This window comes from Heteronotia binoei, unplaced genomic scaffold, assembly GCF_032191835.1.
Source record: "Heteronotia binoei isolate CCM8104 ecotype False Entrance Well unplaced genomic scaffold, APGP_CSIRO_Hbin_v1 ptg000889l, whole genome shotgun sequence".
In the NCBI taxonomy this organism is placed as follows: Eukaryota; Metazoa; Chordata; class Lepidosauria; order Squamata; family Gekkonidae; genus Heteronotia; species Heteronotia binoei.
The window spans coordinates 131,278-157,495 of record NW_026800119.1 but is presented as its reverse complement, the minus strand read 5'-3'; the positions used below and the strand labels follow the sequence as shown (position 1 = coordinate 157,495).

The window sequence follows — 26,218 nt, the reverse complement described above, 5'->3', positions numbered from 1 at the left end:
GAATTTGAGCAGACTTCGGAGGATGGTGGAAGACAGGAGGCCTGCCGTGACTTTGTCCATGGGGTCACAAAGAGTCGAACTCGACTGTGCAACTGAACAACAGAAAGACAAAAATGTGTGAGCCGGAGGCTAACAAACCGTGAACTAGCTCACACCAACTCAGCTTAGAGAGAACACTGCTCCTTGTATATGTTCTTTGCCAGTCTGGCGCGGTTTAAATTGTTTCTACGCTTATTATACAATGCAATAACCTTTATTGGCATGGTATCAAACACAACAGGGAACCAATCCATCCCTCAAATGGCAATTTGCAAGTACATTAAGCGCCTTCTGGACGCTAAATATAAAAATTTTGCAACCGTTTCAATTACCGGTGGGTTCCAAGTTGACAACAGGAAGACAATTTTACATTTGCTGGGCTTCGCTGTTTGCTCACTCAGATGGGGGGGGGGGGTCAATGAGTATGGAGCGCAGGTCAGAGTAAAAAGCAGCTTAGGAACACAGGTTCTAAAGTTTCTATCTCTGGACATGCACAAGAGCACAGTCTGTTAGCATAGAAGAAGAAGAAGATGATATTGGATTTATATCCCGCCCTCCACTCCGAAGAGTCTCAGAGCGGCTCACAATCTCCTTTACCTTCCTCCCCCACAACAGACACCCTGTGAGGTAGATGAAGATATTGGATTTATATCCCACCCTCCACTCCGAAGAGTCTCAGAGCGGCTCACAATCTCCTTTACCTTCCTCCCCCACAACAGACACCCTGTGAGGTAGATGCAGATATTGGATTTATATCCCGCCCTCCACTCCGAAGAGTCTCAGAGCGGCTCACAATCTCCTTTCCCTTCCTCCCCCCACAACAGACACCCTGTGAGGTAGATGAAGATATTGGATTTATATCCTGCCCTCCACTCTGAAGAGTCTCAGAGGGGCTCACAATCTCCTTTACCTTCCTCCTCCACAACAGACACCTTGTGAGGTAGATGAAGATATTGGATTTATATCCCGCCCTCCACTCCGAAGAGTCTCAGAGCGGCTCACAATCTCCTTTCCCTTCCTCCCCACAACAGACACCCTGTGAGGTGGGTGGGGCTGGAGAGGGCTCTCACAGCAGTTGCCCTTTCAAGGACAACCTCTGCCAGAGCTATGGCTGACCCAAGGCCATGCTAGCAGGTGCAAGTGGAGGAGTGGGGAATCAAACCCGGTTCTCCCAGATAAGAGTCTGCACACTTAACCACTACACCAAACTGGGAGTTTTATGGAATCTTCCAAGAAGTATCACAGCTGATAGCACATTGAACCTAGCTGGCGAATAGGTTCTGTGTTGCCAGGGGGGCGTGAGGCAGGTGAGATATTCAGCCCTATACCCAGGAGGTGAAAACTCCAAACTCGAGGGTGAACATCTGCTTTTAGCAAAGCTTTCAAGAACCTGCAATTCAATATCAACCAATCTTTTTTTTTTAATTTATTCAAATATCAAATTAAAAAAAAAAATCTCCCTGTACAACTTATTATCCGGAATTACAACATTCAAAGTTAAATACTCTACTACTAGATGCCACAGCGCAACAAATTTTTCCTGTTGTTTTACATTGTGGGCATCAAAGGTGTGCCTCGTACATTTACTTAGAACAAACATTTCCCGTAACTTATTCTGCCACGCTGAAAAGGAAGGTACTCTATTCTCTCTCCACTTACAGGCCGGAGTTATTCTCGCCGCTGCTAAAAGCAAGGAAGCCTGCAAAATTTGGATCTCTTAACAATAAATCAGCCAGAAAGAGATCTAGGAGAAATAGTTCAGGTAGAAAAGGTAAGTCCATATCCACGATTAATTTTACCTCCTTAGCGATTTGTTGCCAAAATGATACAACATGGGGCACGACCACCAACAATGAAAGAAAAAATCTGCTCTCTGTTCACAGAGTTTCCAACAAAGTCCATTCACCTTTGGGTTTTATTACAGCTGGTCTCTGAGGCGATAGGGGCCATCCCGTTGTTATTTTGAAAAATTGGAAGCTTACTGAAAAGATCTTTGTCGTATTGCTAGACGAGAGCCAGATTTGCGCCAATGATCACTCTTGAATCTATTTTCACAGCCCATCTGCCAACGGGCCTGAAATTTTAATAACTATCAACCAATCTTTGCCTGATCAATAAGAACGCTGATTTTTCTGAATGCAGAACTGGATCTCCAATAGTAATCCCGATCGAATTGATTCTGTCCTCTATGTGGCTTATTATACATTCCATGACAATGCAATAAATATTTTGAACGTTGAAAAAAAAAGAAGAAAGAAATCCCAAGCTGGGGGTGGGGGGAGAATCCGTCACCACAGGGGAGTTTCGAAGTCTCCTCCCCTGAACGCAGAACTTACCGTGTCCCCTCAGGTCCAGGGCCACGATCCTGCACTGAATCCGGTTAATAATGGCAGCCTGCAAGAAGGGCACAGAACACAGAGAGCTGGTGAGAGCCGGCGTGGGGCAGCGGTTAAGAGCGTCGGGCTCGTCTTTGGGAGACACGGGTTCAAATCCCCGCTTGGACCCGAGAAGCTTGTTGGGTGACCTTGGGCCGGTCACATTCTCTTGGCTTGACCTGCCTCTCCCAAAATACCAGAACTGGCGAGCATCCAATGAAGCTGATGGGCAGGAGGTTCGGGACAGTTACAGGAAATACTACTTTATGCAGAGAGGGATTGAAAGGTGGAATTCGCTGCTGGAAGATGGAGTGAGGGCCACAGGAATGCACAGCTTTCAAAGGGGGATTAGATAGTTTCATGAAAGATGATCTATCAAGGGCTTAGTAGCCGTGGGGACTGAGGAGAACCTCCACATTCAGAGGCACTAATGCTCTGAATGCCAGAGCCAGGAGGTAGTATGCCCTCCGTTTGACTGCCCAGCCTCTATGCCTTCCTTTTAGCCCTCCAGAGGAACTGGTTGACCCCTGTGTGAGACAGGAGGCTGAACTAGATGCACCCTCCCTGGTCTGACCCAGCAGGGCTCTTCTGATGTTCTTCTCAGGGGAAGGCCTCGGCCTCTCTGCCCTGTTGTTGGCCCTCCAGAGGAACTGGTTGGCCTCTGTGTGAGACAGGAGGCTGGACTAGGTTGACCCTCACTGGTCTGATCCAGCAGGGCTCTTCTGATGTTCTTCTCGGGGAAGGCCTCAGCCTCTCTGCCCTGTTGTTGGCCCTCCAGATGAACTGGTTGGCCCCTGTGTGAGACAGGAGGCTGGACTAGATGGACCCTCACTGGTCTGACCCAGCAGGGCTCTTCTGAGGTTCTTCTCAGGGGAAGGCCTCAGCCTCTCTGCCCTGTTGTTGGCCCTCCAGAGGAACTGGATGACCACTATATGAGACAGGAGGCTGAACTAGATGGACCCTCACTGGTCTGATCCAACAGGGCTCTTCTGATGTTCTTCTCAGGGGAAGGCCTCGGCCTCTCTGCCCTGTTGTTAGCCCTCCAGAGGAACTGGTTGGCCACTGTGTGAGACAGGAGACTGGACTAGATGGACCTTCACTGGTCTGATCCAGCAGGGCTCTTCTGAGGTTCTTCTCAGGGGAAGGCCTCGGCCTCTCTGCCCTGTTGTTGGCCCTCCAGAGGAACTGGTTGATCCCTGTGTGAGAAAGGAGGCTGGACTAGATGGACCCTCACTGGTCTGATCCAGCAGGGCTCTTCTGAGGTTCTTCTCAGGGGAAGGCCTCGGCCTCTCTGCCCTGTTGTTGGCCCTCCAGAGGAACTGGCCCCTGCATGAGACAGGAGGCTGAACTAGATGTACTAGTGGTCTGATCTAGCAGGGCTCTTTTATGTTCTTACCTCCCAGGGCTGTTGTGAGGATGAAATGGAGAACAGAACAATGAAAGCCGCTTTGGGGGCATGTTGGGGGAAAATGCAGGCACAATTAAATAAATACACGACAGCTAGTTTGGTGTAGTGGTTAAGTGACCAGACTCTGGGAGGGGAAGGGAAAGGAGATTGCAGGCCGCTCTGAGACTCTGTTCTTGAAAGGGCAGTTTCTGTCAGAGCTCTGTGAGCCCCACCTACCTCACAGGGTGCTTGGAGGAAGGGAAAGGAGATTGTAGGCCACTCTGAGACTCTGAGATTTAGAGTATTGGGCGGGGTATGAATCCAATTTCTTCTTTGAAATAATTTGCAAACCCTGTTTGGCTCCTTCCAGCGCTCTCCTCAGGCACAGGAAAAAACCCTCGTATCGACTTTGGAGTAAAGCTTTTTGTGCCAGAAGGATGGAAGGGAAGAGTTGGCTTTGGGGGGAGGTGGGGAAAGAGAAGAGCCTTTTGGCCACGTTAGGAGACTGAGACAAAGGGCATTCAGGTTGGCATGGAGTCCAGGAACATTTCCGAGGTGCTGCAGAATACCGATGCAGCAGAAGACGAGCAACAGAACAGCAGCTGTGGGAAATGGGCAACGGTCTTCTCAGGTCTCTAGCCCAAAGGGACAGAAAGGCCGGGGCGCTCAGCTCTTAAAAGAAAAGTTCTAGAGGGGTTGCCGCGTTAGTCTGTTAGCTATCAAAGAGCAGAGAGTCCAGTGGCACCTGAAAAGACTAACACGGGGGTGGCTAAACTAACATAACCTAAGAGCAACATAGAATAAACAGCAGAAGTTTGAGAGCCGGGAGGGAGGGAGGGAGGGAGGGAAGGGAAGGGAAGGGAAGGAAGGGAAGGGAGGGGAGGGAGGGAGGGAGGGAGGGAGGGAGGGAGGGAGGGAGGGAGGGAGGGAGGAAGGAAGGAAGGAAGGAAGGAAGGAAGGAAGGAAGGAAGGAAGGAAGGAAGGAAGGAAGGAAGGAAGGGGGAGGGGAGGGGGGAGGGAGGGAAGGAAGGAAGGAGGGAAGGAGGGAGGAGGGACGGAGGGGAGAGGGAGGGAAGGAGGGAGGGGAAAAAAGGAGGGAAGGAAGGGAGGGAGGGACGGAGGGAAGGAAGGAGGAAGGGAGGGAGGGAGGGAGGGAGGGAGGGAGGGAGGGAGGGAGGGAAGGAAGGAAGGAAGGAAGGAAGGAAGGAAGGAAGGAAGGAAGGAAGGAAGGAAGGAAGGAAGGAAGGAAGGAAGGAAGGAAGGAAGGAAGGAAGGAAGGAAGGAAGGAAGGAGGGGGGAGGGAGGGAAGGAAGGAATGAGGGAGGGAAGGAAGGAAGGAGGGAGGGAGGGAAGGAGGGAGGGAGGGAGGGAGGGAGGGAAGGAAGGAAGGAAGGAAGGAAGGAAGGAAGGAAGGAAGGAAGGAAGGAAGGAAGGAAGGAAGGAAGGAAGGAAGGAAGGAGGGAGGGAGGGAGGGGAGAGGGAGGGAAGGAGGGAGGGAAGGGAGGGAGGGACGGGAGGAGGGAAGGAAGGAAGGAAGGAAGGAAGGAAGGAAGGAAGGGAAGGGAGGGAGGGAAGGAAGGAAGGAAGGAAGGAAGGAAGGAAGGAGGGAGGGAGGGGGGAGGGAGGGAGGGAAGGAAGGAAGGAAGAAGGGAGGGAGGGAAGGAAGGAAGGAAGGAGGGAGGGAGGGAAGGACGGAAGGAAAGAAGGAAGGAAGGAAGGAAGGAAGGAAGGAAGGAAGGAAGGAAGGAAGGAAGGAAGGAAGGAAGGAAGGAAGGAAGGAAGGAAGGAAGGAAGGAGGGGAGAGGGAGGGAAGGAGGGAGGGAAGGAAAGGAGTGAGGGGAGGGAGGAGGGAGGAAGGAAGGAAGGAGGGAAGGAAAGGAGTGAGGGAAGGGAGGGAGGGAGGGAGGAAGGAAGGAAGGAAGGAAGGAAGGAAGGAAGGAAGGAAGGAGAGAGGGGGGTAGGGAAAGGAGGGAGAGGGAGGGAAGGGAGGGAGAGAGGGAAAGAGGGAGGGAAGGAGGGAGGAAGGAAAATAGATGGGGAGAGGGAAGTGGAAAGAAAGCAACTTTAACTTTAAATGCATTCTCCAGGCTGCCAGTTGGCTTGGATAAGTGATTTCAAGAGACAAAAGCCTTCTCCTGGCCAGCCTACGGGGCCGTGGGGGCTTCGAGAGCCACACAGCATGTGTGAAAGAGCCACATGAGACTCCTGAGCCAAGTCTGACCACCCCAGTGACTCACAGAATGAGTTTTTGTGAGTGCCTGCTCCCTTTTCTAGCTACTGGACAAGCGAGCGGTGACTCAGGAAGCTCCTGCCCTGCCAGAAATCCAGTTAATCTTGAAGGTGTGGCTGGACTCCTTTTTTCACCTGCTGCTACAAACAGACTACTATGACCACCCATCTATCTCCGTGGGAATCCATATCCATCTTGTGATATAAGGACAGATGGGACTCAGGGCTTTTTCTGTAGCAGGAACTCCTTTGCATATTAGGCCACACCCCGCTGATGTAGCCAATCCTCCAGGAGCTTACAGAGCCTACTGCAAACTCCAGGAGGATTGGCTACACCAGGGCGTAGCTCTCTTCTACTGCTAAAGGAAAAGAAGCAGCCGGCTAGTTTCAAAGGACAGCTGTGTCATTCTGCAGCAGAAGAGAGCTAAAGTCGCATTCGCTAGTGCCTTGCAGACGAATGGGATTTCCAGAGTATCTAAGGAAAGAGGCTGGCTCGGAGAATCTCATGCACCAAAAAACTTGTTGGTCTCTAAAATGTCACCAAACGCTAATCTAGAAGAAGACGACCGCAGGTTTATACTTTGCCCTTCTCTCAATCTCAGAGTGGCTCACAGTCTCATTTAACCTCTTCCCCCACAACAGACACTTTGTGAGGTGAGTGGGGCTGAGAGAGCTCTGACAGAAGCTGCCCTTTCGAAGACAACTCTGTGAGAGCTATGAAGAAGACGACGACTGCAGGTTTATACCCTGCCCTTCTCTCTGAATCAGAGACTCAGAGCAGCTTACAATCTCCTTTATCTTCTTCCCCAACAACAGACACCCTGAGAGGTGGGTGGGGCTGGAGAGGGCTCTCACAGCAGCCTTTCAAGGACAACCTCTGCAAGAGCTATGACTGACCCAAGGCCATCCCAGCAGCTGCAAGTGGAGGAGTGGGGGAATCAAACCCGGTTCTCCCAGATAAGAGAGCTCTGGCTGACCCAAGTCCATTCCAGCAGCTGCAAGTGGAGGAGTGGGGGATCAAACCCAGTTCCCCCAGATAAGAGAGCTATGGCTGACCCAAGGCCATTCCAGCAGCTGCAAGTGGAGGAGTGGGGAATCAAACCCGGTTCTCCCAGATAAGAGAGCTCTGGCTGACCCAAGGCCATTCCAGCAGCTGCAAGTGGAGGAGTGGGGAATCAAGCCCGGTTCTCCCAGATAAGAGAGCTATGGCTGACCCAAGGCCATTCCAGCAGCTGCAAGTGGAGGAGTGGGGAATCCAACCCGGTTCTCCCAGATAAGAGAGCTATGGCTGACCCAAGGCCATTCCAGCAGCTGCAAGTGGAGGAGTGGGGAATCAAACCCGGTTCTCCCAGATAAGAGAGCTCTGGCTGACCCAAGGCCATTCCAGCAGCTGCAAGTGGAGGAGTGGGGAATCAAGCCCGGTTCTCCCAGATAAGAGAGCTATGGCTGACCCAAGGCCATTCCAGCAGCTGCAAGTGGAGGAGTAGGGAATCCAACCCGGTTCTCCCAGATAAGAGAGCTCTGGCTGACCCATGGCCATTCCAGCAGCTGCAAGTGGAGGAGTGGGGAATCAAACCCGGTTCTCCCAGATAAGAGAGCTCTGGCTGACCCAAGCCCATTCAGCAGCTGCAAGTGGAGGAGTGGGGAATCAAGCCCGGTTCTCCCAGATAAGAGAGCTATGGCTGACCCAAGGCCATTCCAGCAGCTGCAAGTGGAGGAGTGGGGAATCCAACCCGGTTCTCCCAGAGAAGAGAGCTATGGCTGACCCAAGGCCATTCCAGCAGCTGCAAGTGGAGGAGTGGGGAATCCAACCCGGTTCTCCCAGAAGAGAGCTCTGGCTGACCCAAGGCCATTCCAGCAGCTGCAAGTGGAGGAGTGGGGAATCAAACCTGGTTCTCCCAGAAGAGAGCTCTGGCTGACCCAAGCCCATTCCAGCAGCTGCAAGTGGAGGAGTGGGGAATCAAGCCCGGTTCTCCCAGAAGAGAGCTCTGGCTGACCCAAGGCCATTCCAGCAGCTGCAAGTGGAGGAGTGGGGAATCAAACCCGGTTCTCCCAGAAGAGAGCTCTGGCTGACCCAAGGCCATTCCAGCAGCTGCAAGTGGAGGAGTGGGAATCAAACCCGGTTCTCCCAGAAGAGAGCTCTGGCTGACCAAGGCCATTCCAGCAGCTGCAAGTGGAGGAGTGGGGAATCAAACCCGGTTCTCCCAGAAGAGAGCTCTGGCTGACCCAAGGCCATTCCAGCAGCTGCAAGTGGAGGAGTGCGGAATCAAACCCGGTTCTCCAGAAGAGAACTCTGGCTGACCCAAGGCCATTCCAGCAGCTGCAAGTGGAGGAGTGGGGAATCCAACCCAGTTCTCCCAGATAAGAGAGCTATGACTGACCAAAGGCCATTCCAGCAGCTGCAAGTGGAGGAGTGGGGAATCCAACCCGGTTCTCCCAGATAAGAGAGCTATGACTGACCAAAGGCCATTCTAGCAGCTGCAAGTGGAGGAGTGGGGAATCAAACCCGGTTCTCCCAGATAAGAGACCTATGACTGACCAAAGGCCATTCCAGCAGCTGCAAGTGAAGGAGTGGGGAATCCAACCTGGTTCTCCAGATAAGAGAGCTCTGGCTGACCCAAGGCCATTCCAGCAGCCGCAAGTGGAGGAGTGGGGAATCAAACCCGGTTCTCCCAGATAAGAGAGCTCTGGCTGACCCAAGGCCGTTCCAGCAGCTGCAAGGGAGAAGTGGGGGAATCAAACATGTATTAGAAAGGACATTACTACCATTGATCAAGTTTCATATCATATTTAGAAACTGTCTGGTGTCTGCGTCACCGGATTGCAGAATAGCAGCACAGAAACAGGTGATTATTTGAGAGGCGCACGCAACAACGCGTCCTCTTTGGGAAAAAAAATATATCACATGTCCCAAAATTTAGCATCTTATTCTCAGTAGGCAGAAAGGTGGCAGTCCTCATTTACTAGCTGCTCTCTCTGAACAGAAGGAGCCCCGTGGCACTGAGCGGTAAAGCTGCAGTACTGCAGTCGGAGCCCTCTGCTCACGACCTGAGTTCGATTCCAGCGGAAGCTGGGTTCAGGTAGCCGGCTCGAGGTTGACTCAGCCTTCCGTCCTTCCGAGGTCGGTACAATGAGTACCCAGCTTGCTGGGGGGAAAGTTGTAATGACCAGGGAAGGCAATGGCAAGGAAAGGTAAGGTCCCCTGTGCAAGCACCAGTCGTTTCCGACTCTGGGGTGACGTTGCTTTCACAACGTTTTCACGGCAGGCTTTTTCACAGAGTGGTTTGCCATTGCCTTCCCCAGTCATCTACACTTTCCCTCCAGCAAGCCGGGGACTCATTTGACCGACCTCGGAAGAATGGAAGGCTGAGTCAACCTCGAGCTGGCTATGTGAATCCAGCTACTGCCGAAATCGAACTCAGGTCTTGAGCAGAGAGTTCAGACCACGGTACTGCAGTACTGCGGCTTTAACACTCTGCGCCACGGGGCAATGGCAACCCACCCCGTAAAAAGGTCTGCCGTGAAAACATTGTGAAAGCAACGTCACCCCAGAGTCGGAAACGACTGGTGCTTGCACAGGGGACCTTTCCTTTCCTCTCTGAACAGAGGAGAGACCGTGGCTCAGTGGCGGAGAATCTGCTTGGCATGCAGAAAGTCCCAGGTTCAATCCCCGCCATCTCCCGTTTAAAAAGACCAGGTAGTAGGTGATGGGAAAGACCTCTGCCTGAGACCCTGGAGAGTCCTTGAAGAGGGGCCATGGCTCAGTGGGAGAGGCTCTGCTTGGCCTGCAGAAGGTCCCAGGTTCAATCCCCAGCATCTCCAGTTAGAAGGACCAGACAGGAGGTGATGGAAAAGAACCTCAGTGGCTCAGGGGCAGAGCATCTGCTTGGCATGCAGAAGGTCCCAGGTTCAATCCCCAGCATCTCCAGTTAACAGGACCAAGCAGGAGGTGATGGGAAAGAACCTCAGCGGCTCCGTGGAAGATCCTCTGCTTGGCCTGCAGAAGGTCCCAGGTTCAATCCCAGGCATCTCCAGTTAAAGGGACCAGGCAGGAGGTGATGGGAAAGAACCTCAGTGGCTCAGTGGTAGAGCTTTTGCTTGGCATGCAGAAGGTCCCAGGTTCAACCCCTGGCATCTCCAGTTAAAAGGACCAGGCAGGAGGGGATGGGAAAGAACCTCAGTGGCTCAGTGGTAGAGCATTCGCTTGGCATGCAGAAGGTCCCAGGTTCAGTCCCCGGGCATCTCCAGTTAGAAGGACCAGGCAGGAGGTGATGGGAAAGACCTCAGACTGAGACCCTGGAGAACTAAGTAGGGGGGCTGTGGCTCAGTGGTAGAGCATCCGTTTGGCATGCAGAAGGTCTCAGTTTCAATCCCAGGCATCTCCAGTTAAAGGGACCAGGCAGGAGGGGATGGGAAAGAACCTCAGTGGCTCAGTGTGGCTCAGTGGCAGAGCATCTGCTTGGTCTGCAGAAGGTCCCAGGTTCAATCCCCGGCATCTCCAGTTAAAAGGACCAGGCAGGAGGTGATGGGAAAGAACCTCAGTGGCTCAGGGGTGGAGCATCTGCTTGGCCTGCAGAAGGTCCCAGGTTCAATCCCCGGCATCTCCAGTTAGAAGGACCAGGCAGGAGGTGATGGGAAAGAACCTCAGTGGCTCAGTGGTGGAGCATCTGCTTGGCCTGCGGAAGGTCCCAGGTTCAATCCCCGGCATCTCCAGTTAGAAGGACCAGGCAGGAGGTAATGGGAAAGAACCTCAGTGGCTCAGTGGCAGAGCATCTGCTTGGCATGCAGAAGGTCCCCGGTTCAATCCCCGGCATCTCCAGTTAAAAGGACCAGGCAGGAGGGGATGGGAAAGAACCTCAGTGGCTCAGTGGCAGAGCATCTGCTTGGCCTACGGAAGGTCCCAGGTTCAATCCCCGGCATCTCCAATTAAATGGACCAGGCAGGAGGTGATGAGAAAGACCTCAGCCTGAGACCTTGTAGAGCAGCAGCCATTTGAGCAGACAATATTATCTTTGGGGGACTGAGGATCTGATTCGGTATAATGAAGCTTCCATTTTTCATGTATCTAACAGCAGCATTTTATAACCCTAACAATGCTTTCACAGTCCTCCCTCTCCCCCCCCCATACAGACACCTTCAAAGAGCTACTTAACGAGGACGTCTCCGAAAAGGAGACACCCAGCCGAAAATAAGTTCGGCCTTGAGGATTTGCACCCGCCATCTCACGCTTTTGATGCAAATGTGTTTATTTTTGGAACTCTGGTGATTAAGTGGCATTCTACGCTGAAAAGGCATTTAAAAAAAAAAAAGTAGGCCTCGCGCTCCAGAAAAAAATAAATTGGGTAGCAAAACACACACACAGACAAAGCCCAGGCAGCCGCAAGAGGAATGCCTACAGAGGGACTTTTTAACAGGTTAGCAGCATGGAAAGGTACACAGAACAGCCTTTCTGACAGTCCAAAGCAGGGGTGTCAAACATGCAGTTTGGGGGCCGAATCAGGCCCCGGGAAGGCTCCTATCAGGCCCCCGAGCAACTGGCTGTCATCTGCTTCCTTCTCCCTCTCTCTTGCTTCCTTCTGCACCACAGCCTGCTTTGGAAGGCTTGCTCAATTTCACAGGAGCTACAGAGCAAAACCTCTATGTTCTCCATTGGCTGAGGCTCCTCCCTTGGGGAGGAAGGGAGGAGGAACAGCTTACTTTGCCAAGCTCTCTCAATCCCACAACAGAGCCACTGAGCAAAACCTCTGGAGGGCCAGCAACAGGTCAGAGAGGCTGAGGCCTTCTCCTGAGAAGAACAACAGAAGAGCCCTGCTGGGTCAGACCAGGGAGGGTCCATCTAGTCCAGCCTCCTGTCTCACACAGGGGGCAGCCAGTTCCTCTGGAGGGCCAGCAACAGGGCAGAGAGGCTGAGGCCTTCCCCTGAGAAGAACCTCAGAAGAGCCCTGCTGGGTCAGACCAGGGAGGGTCCATCTAGTCCAGCCTCCTGTCTCACACAGGGGCCAGCCAGTTCCTCTGGAGGGCCAACAACAGGGCAGAGAGGCCGAGGCCTTCCATTGAGAAGAACCTCAGAAGATCCCTGCTGGATCAGACCAGGGAGGTCCATCTAGTGCAGCCTCCTGTCTCACACAGTGGCCAACCAGTTCCTCTGGAGGGCCAACAACAGGGCAGAGAGGCCGAGGCCAGTTTGGTGTGGAGAGCCAGTTTGGTGTAGTGGTTAAGTGTGCGGACTCTTATCTGGGAGAACCAGGTTTGATTCCCCACTCCTCCACTTGCACCTGCTAGCATGGCCTTGGGTCAGCCATAGCTCTGGCAGAGGTTGTCCTTGAAAGGGCAGCTGCTGTAAAAGCCCTCTCCAGCCCCACCCACCTCACAGGGTGTCTGTTGTGGGGGAGGAAGGTAAAGGAGATTGTGAGCCGCTCTGAGACTCTTCAGAGTGGAGGGCGGGATATAAATCCAATATCATCTTCTTCTTCTTCCCCTGAGAAGAACCTCAGAAGAGCCCTGCTGGATCAGACCAGGGAGGGTCCATCTAGTCCAGCCTCCTGTCTCACACAGTGGCCAACCAGTTCCTCTGGAGGGCCAACAACAGGCAGAGAGGCCGAGGCCTTCCCCTGAGGAGAACATCAGAAGAGCCCTGCTGGATCAGACCAGGGAGGGTCCATCTAGTCCAGCCACCTGTCTCACACAGTGGCCAACCAGCTCCTCTGGAGGGCCAAAAACAGGGCACAGAGGCCGAGGCCTTCCACTGAGAAGAACCTCAGAAGAGCCCTGCTGGATCAGACCAGTGAGGGTCCACCTAGTCCAGCCACCTGTCTCACACAGCGGCCAACCAGCTCCTCTGGAGGGCCAACAACAGGGCAGAGAGGCCGAGGCCTTCCCCTGAGAAGAACATCAGAAGAGCCCTGCTGGATCAGACCAGTGAGGGTCCCTCTAGTCCAGCCTCCTGTCTCACACAGCGGCCAGCCAGTTCCTCTGGAGGGCCAACAACAGGGCAGAGAGGCCGAGGCCTTCCCCTGAGAAGAACATCAGAAGAGCCCTGCTGGATCAGACCAATGAGGGTCCCTCTAGTCCAGCCTCCTGTCTCACACAGCGGCCAGCCAGTTCCTCTGGAGGCCAACAACAGGGCAGAGAGGCCGAGGCCTTCCCCTGAGAAGAACATCAGAAGAACCCAGCTGGATCAGACCAGGGAGGGTCCATCTAGTCCAGCCTCCTGTCTCACACAGTGGCCAACCAGTTCCTCTGGAGGCCAACAACAGGCAGAGAAGCTGAGGCCTTCCCCTGAGAAGAACATCAGAAGAGCCCTTCTGGGTCAGACCAGGGAGGGTCCATCCAGTCCAGCCTCCTGTCTCACACAGTGGCCAGCCAGTTCCTCTGGAGGGCCAACAACAGGGCAGAGAGGCCAAGGCCTTCCCCTGAGAAGAACATCAGAAGAGCCCTGCTGGATCAGACCAGGGAGGGTCCATCTAGTCCAGCCTCCTGTCTCACACAGTGGCCAACCAGTTCCTCTGGAGGCCAACAACAGGCAGAGAAGCTGAGGCCTTCCCCTGAGAAGAACATAAGAAGAGCCCTTCTGGGTCAGACCAGGGAGGGTCCATCCAGTCCAGCCTCCTGTCTCACACAGCGGCCAACCAGTTCCTCTGGACAGCCAAACAGAGGGCGTACTGCCTCCTGGCTCTGGCGTTCAGAGCAATAGTGCCTCTGAATGTGGAGCTTTTGAGAGACTCATCCTCCATGAACCTAACTTTTGAAAGCTGTGCATTCCTGGGGCCACTCTGGCAATGAATCCCATATTTTAATCACTCTCTGCGTAACGTACAACAAAATAGGAGTCCAGTTGCACCTTCCAGACCAACTCAAGTTTTAATCAGAACATCAGCTTTCGCGTGCTCTCCAAGCACACTTCATCAGACGAGGAATCTAACACAGTGAGCAGAGCCACGCCTAGCTGGTAGGCAGTGGCTCAGAATGTAAAATGGTGCAAATATAAGATCCAACGACAGAATAGTAAAATTAACAAATTGAGCAAACCTTTGATCTGAGTAGCACGAGCATGCAAGAGCGACAAAACAATAGTATGTCAAAATGTGAGAGAGTCTGTTAATGACACTGTTTTTTAAGAACATAAGAGAAGCCATGTTGGATCAGACCAATGGTCCATCCAGTCCAACACTCTGTGTCACATAAGAACATAAGAGAAGCCATGTTGGATCAGGCCAGTGGCCCCTCCAGTCCAACACTCCGTGTCACATAAGAGAAGCCATGCTGGATCAGGCCAATGGCCCCTCCAGTCCAACACTCTGTGTCACATAAGAACATAAGAGAAGCCCTGTTGGATCAGGCCAGTGGCCCCTCCAGTCCAACACTCTGTGTCACATAAGAACATAAGAGAAGCCATGTTGGATCAGGCCAGTGGCCCCTCCAGTCCAACACTCCGTGTCACATAAGAACATAAGAGAAGCCATGTTGGATCAGGCCAGTGGCCCCTCCAGTCCAACACTCCGTGTCACATAAGAACATAAGAGAAGCCATGTTGGATCAGGCCAGTGGCCCCTCCAGTCCAACACTCCGTGTCACATAAGAACATAAGAGAAGCCCTGTTGGATCAGGCCAGTGGCCCCTCCAGTCCAACACTCTGTGTCACATAAGAACATAAGAGAAGCCCTGCTGGATCAGGCCAGTGGCCCCTCCAGTCCAACACTCTGTGTCACATAAGAACATCAGAGAAGCCATGTTGGATCAGGCCAGTGGCCCATCCAGTCCAACACTCTGTGTCACATAAGAACATAAGAGAAGCCCTGCTGGATCAGGCCAGTGGCCCCTCCAGTCCAACACTGTGTCACATAAGAACATCAGAGAGGCCATGTTGGATCAGGCCAGTGGCCCATCCAGTCCAACACTCTGTGTCACATAAGAACATAAGAGAAGCCCTGCTGGATCAGGCCAGTGGCCCCTCCAGTCCAACACTCTGTGTCACATAAGAGAAGCCCTGTTGGATCAGGCCAATGTCCCCTCCAGTCCAGCACTCTGTGTCACAGAAGAACATAAGAGAAGCCCTGTTGGATCAGGCCAATGGCCCCTCCAGTCCAGCACTCTGTGTCACATAAGAACATAAGAGAAGCCATGTTGGATCAGGCCAGTGGCCCCTCCAGTCCAACACTCTGTGTCACACAGTGGCCCAAAAAAAATTATATATATACATACACACACACACATACTGTGGCTAATAACCACTGATGGACCTCTGCTCCATATTTTTATCTAAACCCTTCTTGAAGGTGGCTATGCTTGTAGTTGCTACCACCTCCTGTGGCAGTGAACGTTAATCACCCTTTTGGTGAAGAAGGACTTCCTTTTATCCGTTTTAACCCGACTGCTCAGCAATTTCATCGAATGCCCACAAGTTCTTGTATTGTGAGAAAGGGAGAAAAGTGCTTCTTTCTTTACTTTCTCCATCCCAGGCATTTTATTGTCAACCTCTATCATGTCACCCCGCAGTCGACGTTGTCCATCCTGAACCTATTGTCCATCAGCTTCGTTGGATGCCCTGAAGCTCTGGTCTTTGGGGAGTGGGAGAAAAATGCCTCTTTCTCAACTCTTTCTACCCCCCGTTGCATAATTTTCTGAACTTTTTTCATGTCCCCCCCTTAGTTGTCTCTTTATTTTACACCAAAAAATCCCAGACTCCTTTCTTCCTGGGAAGGTGCTCCAACCCTGATCACCTTGGTTGCTCTCCTCTGCACTTTTTCCAGGTTGGTAGTATCCCTTTGGAGATACAGTGACCAAAACTGTCTCACAGAGGGGCCAAAAAAAAAACCCCAGGTGCCATAAGGAGGTCCATCAGTGGGGCCAGGACACTAGAAGCCCTCCCACTGTGCCCCCCCCCTGCAAGCACCAAGAATACAGAGCATCACTGCCTCAGACATAAGAACATAAGAGAAGCCATGTTGGATCAGGCCAATGGCCCATCCAGCCTAACACTCTGTGTCACACAGCGGCTAAAAACCCAGGTGCCATCAGGATGTCCACCAGTAGGTCTAGAACTCCAGAAGCCCTCCCACTGTGGCCCCCCAAGCACCATGAAGACAGAGCATCACTGCCTCAGACATAAGAACATAAGAGAAGCCATGCTGGATCAGGCCAATGGCCCATCCAGTCCAACACTCTGTGTCACACAGTGGCCAAAAAACCCCAGGTGCCATCAAGAGGTCTATCAGTGGGGCCAGGACACTAGAAGCCCTCCCACTGAGCGCCCCCCCCCCCCCCGAGCACCAAGAATACAGAGCATCACTACCCCAGACATAAGAACGTAAGAGAAGCCATGTTGGATCATGGCCCATCCAGTCCAACACTCTGTGTCACACAGTGGCCAAAAAATCTCAGGTGCCATCAGGAGGTCCATCAGTGGGGCCAGGACACTAGAAGCCCTCCCACTGTTGCCCCTCCAAGCACCAAGACACAAGAGAAGCCATGTTGGATCAGGCCAATGGCCCATTCAGTCCAACATTCTGTGTCACACAGTGGCCAAAAAATCCAGGTGCCATCAAGAGGTCCATCAGTGGGCCAAGACACTAGAACCCCTCACACTGTGCCTCCCCAAGCACCAAGAATACAGAGCATCACTGCCCCAGACAGAGAGTTCCAACAACACACTGTGGCTAAGAGCCACTGATGAACCTCTGCTCCAGATGTTTATAGAGCTGTCTATGCTTGTAGTCGCCACCACCTCCTGTGGCAGTAAATTCCAGGTGTTAATCACTCTTTGGGGGAAGAAGGACTTCCTTTTATCCGTTCTAACCCGATTCGTTCAGCAATTTCATTGAGTGCCAACAAGTTGCTGTATTGTGAGAAAGGGAGAAAGGTCCTTCTTTCTCTACCTTCTCTATTCCATGCACAATCTTATAAACCTCCGTCATGTCATCCCGCCGTCGACGTTTCTGCAAACTAAATAGCTCCAAGCATTTTAACCTTTCTTCATGGGGAAAGTGTTCCAACCCTTGAATCGTTCTAGTTGCCCTTTTCCACACTTTTTCCAATTCTATAATATCTTTTTTGAGGTGCGGTGACCAAATTGTACACAGTACTCCATATGGGGCAATGAAATTTTTATTTGATTTATATCCCGCCCTACCCCACCGAAGCGGGCACAGGGCGGCATTTCCTTGAATGCCCACGTGTTCTTGTATTGTGAGAAAGGGAGAAAAGGACTTCTTTCTCTACTTTCTCTATCCCATGCACAATCTTGTAAACCTCTATCATGTCACCCTGCAGTCGACGTTTCTCCAAGCTAAAGAGCCCTAAGCGTTTCAACCTTTCTTCATAGGGAAAGTGTTCCAGCCCTTTAATCATTCTAGTTGCTCTTTTCTGCACTTTTTCCAATGCTATAATATCCTTTTTGAGGTGCGGTGGCCAGAACTGCACACAGTACTCCAAATGAGACCGCACCATCGATTTATACAGGGGCATTATGATACTGGCTGATTTGTTTTCAATTCCCTTCCTACTAATTCCCAGCATGGCGTTGGCCTTTTTTATTGCAAACGCACACTGTCTTGACATTTTCAGTGAGTTATCTACCACGACCCCAAGATCTCTCTCTTGGTCAGTCTCTGCCAGTTCACACCCCATCAACTTGTATTTGTAGCTGGGATTCTTGGCCCCAATGTGCATTACTTTGCACTTGGCCACATTGAACCGCATCTGCCGCGTTGACGCCCACTCACCCAGCCTCAACAGATCCCTTTGGAGTTCCTCACAATCCTCTCTGGTTCTCACCACCCTGAACAATTTAGTGTCATCCGCAAACTTGGCCACTTCACTGCTCACTCCCAACTCTAAATCATTTATGAACAAGTTAAAGAGCATGGGACCCAGTACCGAGCCCTGCGGCACCCCACTGCTTACCGTCCTCCACTGCGAAGACTGCCCATTTATACTCACTCTCTGCTTCCTATTACTCAGCCAATTTAATCCAGCCCTTTAATCATTCTAGTTGCCCTTTTCTGCACTTTCCCCAATGCAATAATATCTTTTTTGAAGTATGGTGACCAGAATTGTACACAGTACTCCAAATGAGACCGCGCCATCGATCTAGAGAGGGGCATCAGGATAGTGGCTGATTTGTTTTCAGTTCCCTTCCTAATAATTCCCAGCATGGCGTTGGCCTTTTTTTATTGCAATTGCACACTCTTTTGACATTTTAATTGAGTTATTTACCACCAAGATCTCTCTCTTGTTCAGTTATTTTGCCAGGGGACCCTAACCCCCCCCCCACAATAAATTTAGAAATGGACCCCATTCCAAAATGCTTGGGAACCAGCCATCTCATCCAAACAGTGCCTGCTGTCCAAAAGATCGAGCCAAATTTTCCCCAGGGCCTGTGATCTCTTGAGTGGAGATGCCAGGATCCGAACCAGAGACTTTCTGCATGCCAGATGTCACCCATTTGAAACGGCTCTCCCTCTTTGAGAAATAAAGTCTCACTCAATGCACATTAACACTGTAACAAATTTGAAGAAGAATGCAGATTTATACCCCGCCCTTCTCTCTGAATCAGAGATTCAATCTCATATTTTCTCCCCTCACAACAGACACCCTGTGAGGCGGTTGGGGTTCAGAGGGCTCTCACAGAAGCTGCCCTTTCAAGGACAACTTCCTGCAATAGCTATGGCTAACCCAAGGCCATTCCAGCAGCTGCAAGTGGTGGAGTGGGGAATCAAACCCAGTTCTCCCAGATAAGAGAGCTCTGGCTGACCCAAGGCCATTCCAGCAGCTGCAAGTGGAGGAGTGGGGAATCCAACCCGGTTCTCCCAGATAAGAGAGCTATGGCTGACCCAAGGCCATTCCAGCAGCTGCAAGTGGAAGAGTGGGGAATCAAACCCGGTTCTCCCAGAAAAGAGAGCTTTGGCTGACCCAAGGCCATTCCAGCAGCTGCAAGTGGAAGAGTGGGGAATCAAACCCGGTTCTCCCAGAAAAGAGAGCTTTGGCTGACCCAAGGCCATTCCAGCAGCTGCAAGTGGAAGAGTGGGGAATCAAACCCGGTTCTCCCAGAAAACAGAGCTTTGGCTGACCCAAGGCCATTCCAGCAGCTGCAAGTGGAGGAGTGGGGAATCAAACCCGGTTCTCCCAGGTAAGAGAGCTATGGCTGACCCAAGGCCATTCCAGCAGCTGCAAGTGGAAGAGTGGGGAATCCAACCTGGTTCTCCCAGATAAGAGAGCTATGGCTGACCCAAGGCCATTCCAGCAGCTGCAAGTGGAAGAGTGGGGAATCAAACCCGGTTCTCCCAGGTAAGAGAGCTATGGCTGACCCAAGGCCATTCCAGCAGCTGCAAGTGGAAGAGTGGGGAATCAAACCCGGTTCTCCCAGGTAAGAGTCCGTGCACTTAAGCACTACACCAGACTATTGGTGACTGCTATGGCTATTTTTCCACACAGAGAGCTTCACGACAACGCATTGCAGAAGAATGGATATACTCACCGTGAAGACGGCCCAGGAAAGCGCGGAATGGCCCCCGCCGTGTAGGAGGAGCAGGACGGGTCCTTCGGAACCACTCTTATAAATTCGAAAAGTGTATGAACAGTTAAGGGGACTGTCACACAAACAGGCGGGGGAGAGACAAAACCCTGCAAGGAAAGGCTGAGGGACTTGAGAAATGTTCAGTGTGGAGAAGAGGAGGTGGAGGGGGGACAGGGAGCTGTTCCTCTTGGCTGGTAAGAATGGGTGTAAATTTAGGATCTCACACAGTGGCCGACCACTTCCTCTGGAGGGTCAACAACAGGGCAGAGAGGCCGAGGCCTTCCCCACAAGCCGCTGCAAAAGCAGCAGCCCCGTACACACACAGGAAAGATCCCCCGCCAAAACACTTTGTTAGCCTTTTGTTAGCCTCCAGTCTGGATTTGGCAACCCTAGCTGCCCAATCCCTCCTCCCCCTATCCCCTGCTGAACCTAAGAGAAGCCATGTTGGGTCAGGTCACTAGCCCCTCCAGTCCAACACTCTGTGTCACATAAGAACATAAGAGAAGCCATGTTGGATCAGGCCAATGGCCCCTCCAGTCCAACACTCTGTGTCACACAGCGGCTAAAAACCCAGGTACCATCAAGAGGTACACCAGTGGGGCCAGGAGACTAGACACCCTCCCACTGTTGCCCCCCACAAGCACCAAAAATACAGAGCATCACTGCCCCAGACAAAGGAACATAAGAGAAGCCATGTTGGATCAGGCCAGTGGCCCTTCCAGTCCAACACTGTGTGTCACACAGCGGCTAAAAACCCAGGTACCATCAGGAGGTACACCAGTGGGGCCAGGAGACTAGAAGTCCTCCTACTGTCCCCCCCCCCCCCCCAGCACCAAAAATACAGAGCATCACTGCCCCAGACATATGAACATAAGAGAAGCCCTGTTGGATCAGGCCAGTGGCCCTTCCAGTCCAACACTGTGTGTCACACAGCGGCTAAAAACCCAGGTACCATCAGGAGGTACACCAGTGGGGCCAGGAGACTAGAAGCCCTCCCCCTGTTGCCCCCCCAAGCACCAAAAATACAGAGCATCACTGCCCCAGACAAAGGAACATAAGAGAAGCCATGTTGGATCAGGCCAGTGGCCCTTCCAGTCCAACACTTTGTGTCACACAGTGGCCAAAAAACCCAGCTGCCATCAGGAGGTCCATCAGTGGGGCCAGGACACCAGAAGCTTTCCCACTGTGCCCCCCAAGCACCAAGAATACAGAGCATCACTTGCCCCAGACAGAGCGTTCCACCAAGAGCCACTAATGGACCTCTCTTCCAGATGTTTATCCAATCCCCCTTGAAGCCGGAACCTGAAAATCCTAGGTGTTCCACCATAGGGGCGACTATAAACCAGGAATACTTCAGTTCAGCCACATATATCTCTCTGGGGAGCTTTAGGAGACCTGATCCCCACTCTTGAGAGGCAGAATCACCAAGAATATGCCCGAAGTACGTGGAATCCTCAAGGCAATCTGCACCAATGCTAGCTATTATTTTCCCCCGCAGCTAAACGCGAGGTCACCTTTCGAAACGACCAACCAGAGCAGCAGATGCAAAATGTGTTTTTCAAACCGGGGCCACAGCTTCCCCGCAAGGGGCCTTCGATAAAGTCACAGCTCAGCAGAGCAGAGAACAGTGGCGCAAGCGTTTCTCGCAAGAGAACTTTTCTGCTGGCTCCAAAACTGCTCCCGCAACAGGCACAATGCAACAACAGGGTGGGGAGAGAGAAAAAAAAAGGATATATCTTTTCCAGAATCGCTTTCCACCACCACGTCTTCCATCGACTCAAAGTACTGGCTCCAAGGGACGGGAGAATAGTCACGCTTCCGCCCGGGCCTGCAAAACAAGATTCGAAGCCTTAACTTGAAAGATTTTATGTATTCGCTTATTTATACCCTGCCTAACTCTGCCCCACGGCGCGGAGTGTTAAAGCTGCAGTCCTGCAGTCCTAAGCTCTGCTCACGACCTGAGTTCGATCCCCGGCGGAAGCTGGGTTTTCAGGTAGCCGGCTCTAGGTTGACTCAGCCTTCCATCCTTCCGAGGTCGGTCAAATGAATCCACAGCTTGTTGGGGGGGAAAGTGCAGATGACTGGGGAAGGCAATGGCAAACCACCCCGTCAAAAGTCTGCCGTGAAAACGTTGCGAAAGCAACGTCACCCCAGAGTCGGAAACGACTGGTGCTTGCACAGGGGCCCTTTCCTTTCCTTTCCTATCTCTTCATCAGGGACCCAAAACAGCTTACATCGTTCTCCTCTCCCCCACTGAATCTTCACAACAACCCTTTGAGGTAGGTTAGGCTGAGAGGGAGTGACTAGTCCAAGGTCACCCAACATGCTGCCCTGACTGTGGGGATTCGAACCCGGGTCTCCCAAATCCTAGATCTAACACTCTTAACTACTAGGCAATGCCGGCTCTTGATGGAGGGAGGGGAGGGGGGGGGGAAATCATTAATAAGGAATTCTACCAGCTTGTGATTGCCCATAATTACTAGAAACATTATTAATGAGTAGATGACTGGGGAAGGCAATGGCAAACCACCCCATTAAAAAAGTCTGCCGCGAAAACGTCGTGACGTGACGTCACCCCAGAATCAGAAACAACTGGTGCTTGAACAGCGGACTCCCTTTACTTTACTACCCCTTCCCCCCAAAGACAGGTTTAACACAATATGGGTGCATTCCAACGAATCGCACCCCCGGAAACGTTCTGCTAGCTACTTTTATTCAGGCACCTTTGCCTGTGGGAGCCCACCCCCCCTTCCCCCATTAAAAAAAATCAATTATTTTTGATATAACTTTAAATACTTCAGATTGCTTTAAATGCTTCTTTTATTTTAGGCGGAATTCAATAGATTTTCACGAGCCCTAAACATTTCTTTTTTTTTTTCTGACGTGAAAAAAAAAACAATGGAAACATTTCCTTTGACGGTAAAAGTTTTCTTCCCCTTATATCAGGGGTGGCCAACGATAGCTCTCCAGATGTTTTCGGCCTACAACTCCCATCAGCCCCAGCCAGCATGCTGGCTGGGGCTGATGGGAGTTGTAGGCAAAAAACATCTGGAGAGCTACCGTTGGCCACCCCTGCCTTATAAGATTTTAAATTGAAACATTTCCAGGGGCCCCTGAAAGTAATATGGACCCTTGGCTGTGTGTCTGCCGTGCCTAATGGATATGTTGGCCCTGCCAGCATCGCCGGATTTGCAAAAATAAAACAGGACCGTTCCTAGAGGAAGGAACAGGACCGTTCCAGAGGAAGTGGTTACTGGGACCTCCACCCCTTTCTCCTCTCCATCACTCAGCCGGTTTGGTGTAGTGGTTAAGTGTGCGGAATCTTATCTGGGAGAAGCGGGTTTGATTCCCCCACTCCTCCACTTGCACCTGCCGGAATGGCCTTGGGTCAGCCATGGCTCTCGCAGAGCCATCCTTGAAAGGGTAACTTCTGTCAGAGCTCTCTCAGCCCCACCCACCTCACAGGGTGTCTGTTGTAGGGGAGGAAGATAAAGCAGATTGTGAGCTGCTCTTCTGAGATTCCGAGCGAAGGGCGGGATATAAGTTCAATATCTTCGTGGCCCAACAGATGTGTTTCGGTACATTTTTTGTTAAGTCAGACTTCTGGATGAACAAGTAGGGTGCAGGGGCTGTGCCTCAGTGGCAGAGCCTCTGCTTGGCAAGCAGAAAGTTCCAAGTTCAATCCCAAGCATCTCTAGCCGAAAGGATCAGATAGCAGGTGATTTGTTGTGTACCTTCAGTGATCCCACCTTCCTGATCTGTTTTTAAATAGCCAATTTCATATATGTATATTTTTATCTAAATGGAGAGGGGCTGTGGCTCAGTGGAAGATCCTCTGCTTGGCCTGCAGAAGGTCCCAGGTTCAATCCCCGGCATCTCCAGTTAAAAGGACGAGGCAGGAGGTGATGGGAAAGAACCTCAGTGGCTCAGTGGGAGAGCATCTGCTTGGCATGCAGAAGGTCCCAGGTTCAATCCCCAGTATCTCCAGTTAAAAGGACCACGGAGGAAGGGATGGGAAAGACCTCAGTGGTTCAGGGGCAGAGCCTCTGCTTGGCCTGCAGAAGGTCCCAGGTTCAATCCCCGGCATCTCCAGTTAAAAGGACCAGGCAGGAGGTGATGGGAAAGAACCTCAGTGGCTCAGGGCAGAGCATCTGCTTGGCCTGCAGAAGGTCCCAGGTTCAATCCCCGGCATCTCCAGTTAAAAGGACCAGGCAGGAGGTGATGGGAAAGAACCTCAGTGGCTCAGTGGTAGAGCCTCTGCTCGGCATGCAGAAGGTCCCAGGTTCAGTCCCCGGCATCTCCAGTTAAAAGGACCAGGCAGGAGGTGATGGGAAAGAACCTCAGTGGCTCAGTGGCAGAGCATCTGCTTGTCTTGCAGAAGGTCCCAGGGTCAATCCCCGGCATCTCCAGTCAAAAGGATGATATAGCACAGGGGTGTCAAACTCATGAGGGCCGATATGACCTAAATGAGACCTTGCTGGGCTGTGTGGGGCCGGGCCATGTGTGAACCATGTGTGAATCAGGGATTGAACCTGGGAACTTCTGCAGGCCAAGCAGAGGAAGAGCCCTGTGGCACAGAGTGTTAAAGCTGCAGTACTGCAGTCCTAAACTCTGCTCACGACCTGAGTTCGATTCCTGGCGGAAGCTGGGTTCTCAGGTAGCCGGCTCGAGGCTGACTCAGCCTTCCATCCTTCCGAAGTCGGTCAAATGAGTGCCCAGCTTGCTGCAGGGAAAGTGTAGATGACTGGGGAAGGCAATGGCAAACCATCCAGTAAAAAGTCTGCCATGAGAACGCTGTGAAAGTGATGTCACCCCAGACTCAGAAACGACTGGTGCTTGCACAGGGAACCTTTCCTTTTCTTTCAGCAAAGATATAAACTTTTTGAAGGACACAAACATGACTAAAAAAACCCTTTAACATAAAGCACGCTTCAAACATTAACACTTGTTGGTCTTCAAGGTGCTTTCTTTATATTTCTCCCACGGGATCCAGGGAACTGGGCAAAGGAAGCTCTGGTTCTTTCCTTCCTTCCCCAGGGGACCGGGAGGGGGAGGAGCCTCAGCCAATGGAGAAAATAGAGGCTTTGCTCTGTAGCTCCTGTGCGATGGAGCAAGCCTTGCAAAGCAAACAGAGATGCAGAAGGAAGCAAGAGAGAGGGAGAAGGAAGCAGATGACAGCCAGTTGCTCGGGGGCCTGTTAGGAACCCTCCGGGGGGCTGATTTTCCCCCTGGGCTGCATGTTTGACACCCCTGAGTAAGAGGTGATGTGAAAGACCTCAACCTGAGACCCTGCAGAGATGCCGCCACTCCAAGTAAACAGATACTGACAGATCGAGGGTCTCATTCAGGATTCTTATCAGGCAGCTTCATTTATGTTCACACGAAAGGCTGTGGCTCAAGGGTAGAGCCTCTGCTTGACATGCAGAAGGTCCCAGGTTCAATCCCCGGCATCTCCTGTTAAAAAGGACCAGGCCGTAGGTGATGGAAAAGACCTCTGCCTGAGACCTTGAAAAGAAGAAGAATTGCAGATTTATACCCCACCCTTCTCCCTCAATAAGAGACTCAGAGCGGCTTACAATCTCCTTTATCTTCTCCCCCCACAACAGACACCCTGTGAGGTGGGTGGGGCTGAGAGAGCTCTGACAGAAGCTGCCCTTTCAAGGACAACTCCTGCGATAGCTATGGCTAAACCAAGGCCATTCCAGCAGGTGCAAGTGGAGGAGTGGGGGAATCAAACCCGGTTCTCCCAGATAAGAGAGCTCTGGCTGACCCAAGGCCATTCCAGCAGGTGCAAGTAGAGGAGTGGGGAATCAAACCCAGTTCTCCCTGATAAGAGAGCTCTGGCTGACCCAAGGCCATTCCAGCAGGTGCAAGTGGAGGAGTGGGGAATCAAACCCGGTTCTCCCAGATAAGAGAGCTCTGGCTGGCCCAAGGCCATTCCAGCAGGTGCAAGTGGAGGAGTGGGGAATCAAACCCGGTTCTCCCAGATAAGAGTCCGCACACTTAACCACTACACCAAACTGGGCTCAAAGCAGCTGCCAGTCTGAGCAGACAATATTTAATTTGATGGAAAGGCTGTGATTTAGTACAAGACAGCTTCAAGTCATCACATGAACTGCACCACATCCCTTTTATTTTAAGAGGAGAAAGAAGAAGAAGAAGGATTTATATCCTGCCCTATACTCTGAATCTCAGAGCGGCTCACAATCTCTTTTACTTCCCCCCCCAAACAACAGACACCCTGTGAGGTGAGTGGGGTTGACAGAGCTCTCCTAGAAGCTGCCCTTTCAAGGACAACTTCTGTGAAAGCTATGGCTGACCCAAGGCCATTCCAACAGCTAAAAGTGGAAGAGTGGGGAATCAAACCTGGTTTGCCCAGATAAGATAAGGGGAGGGACGGTGGCTCAGTGGTAGAGCATCTGCTTGGGAAGCAGAAGGTCCCAGGTTCAATCCCTGGCATCTCCAAAAAAGGGTCCAGGCAAATAGGTGTGAAAAACCTCAGCTTGAGACCCTGGAGAGCCGCTGCCAGTCTGAGAAGACAATACTGACTTTGATGGACCAAGGGTCTGATTCAGTAGAAGGCAGCTTCATATGTTCATATGTTCAAGAGTCCGCACACCTAACCGCTACACCAAACTGATCCAGCTGACCAGATCCCCTGAATATAGAACAGTA

General features: G+C 51.9%; 1 protein-coding gene across 1 annotated transcript in view; it reads right to left on the bottom strand.

Moving 5' to 3' along the window:
• LOC132590866 (protein phosphatase methylesterase 1-like) overlaps positions 1-26,218 on the bottom strand; it is a 33,140-nt gene that overhangs the window by 2,439 nt on the left and 4,483 nt on the right. The window contains exons 3-5 of the mRNA XM_060263797.1: positions 21,278-21,371; positions 19,505-19,597; positions 2,376-2,433 (exon numbers count right to left, since the gene is read on the bottom strand). Of these exons, the coding sequence (XP_060119780.1) occupies positions 2,376-2,433; positions 19,505-19,597; positions 21,278-21,371 (245 nt within the window). The remainder of the gene's footprint in view (positions 1-2,375; positions 2,434-19,504; positions 19,598-21,277; positions 21,372-26,218) is intronic.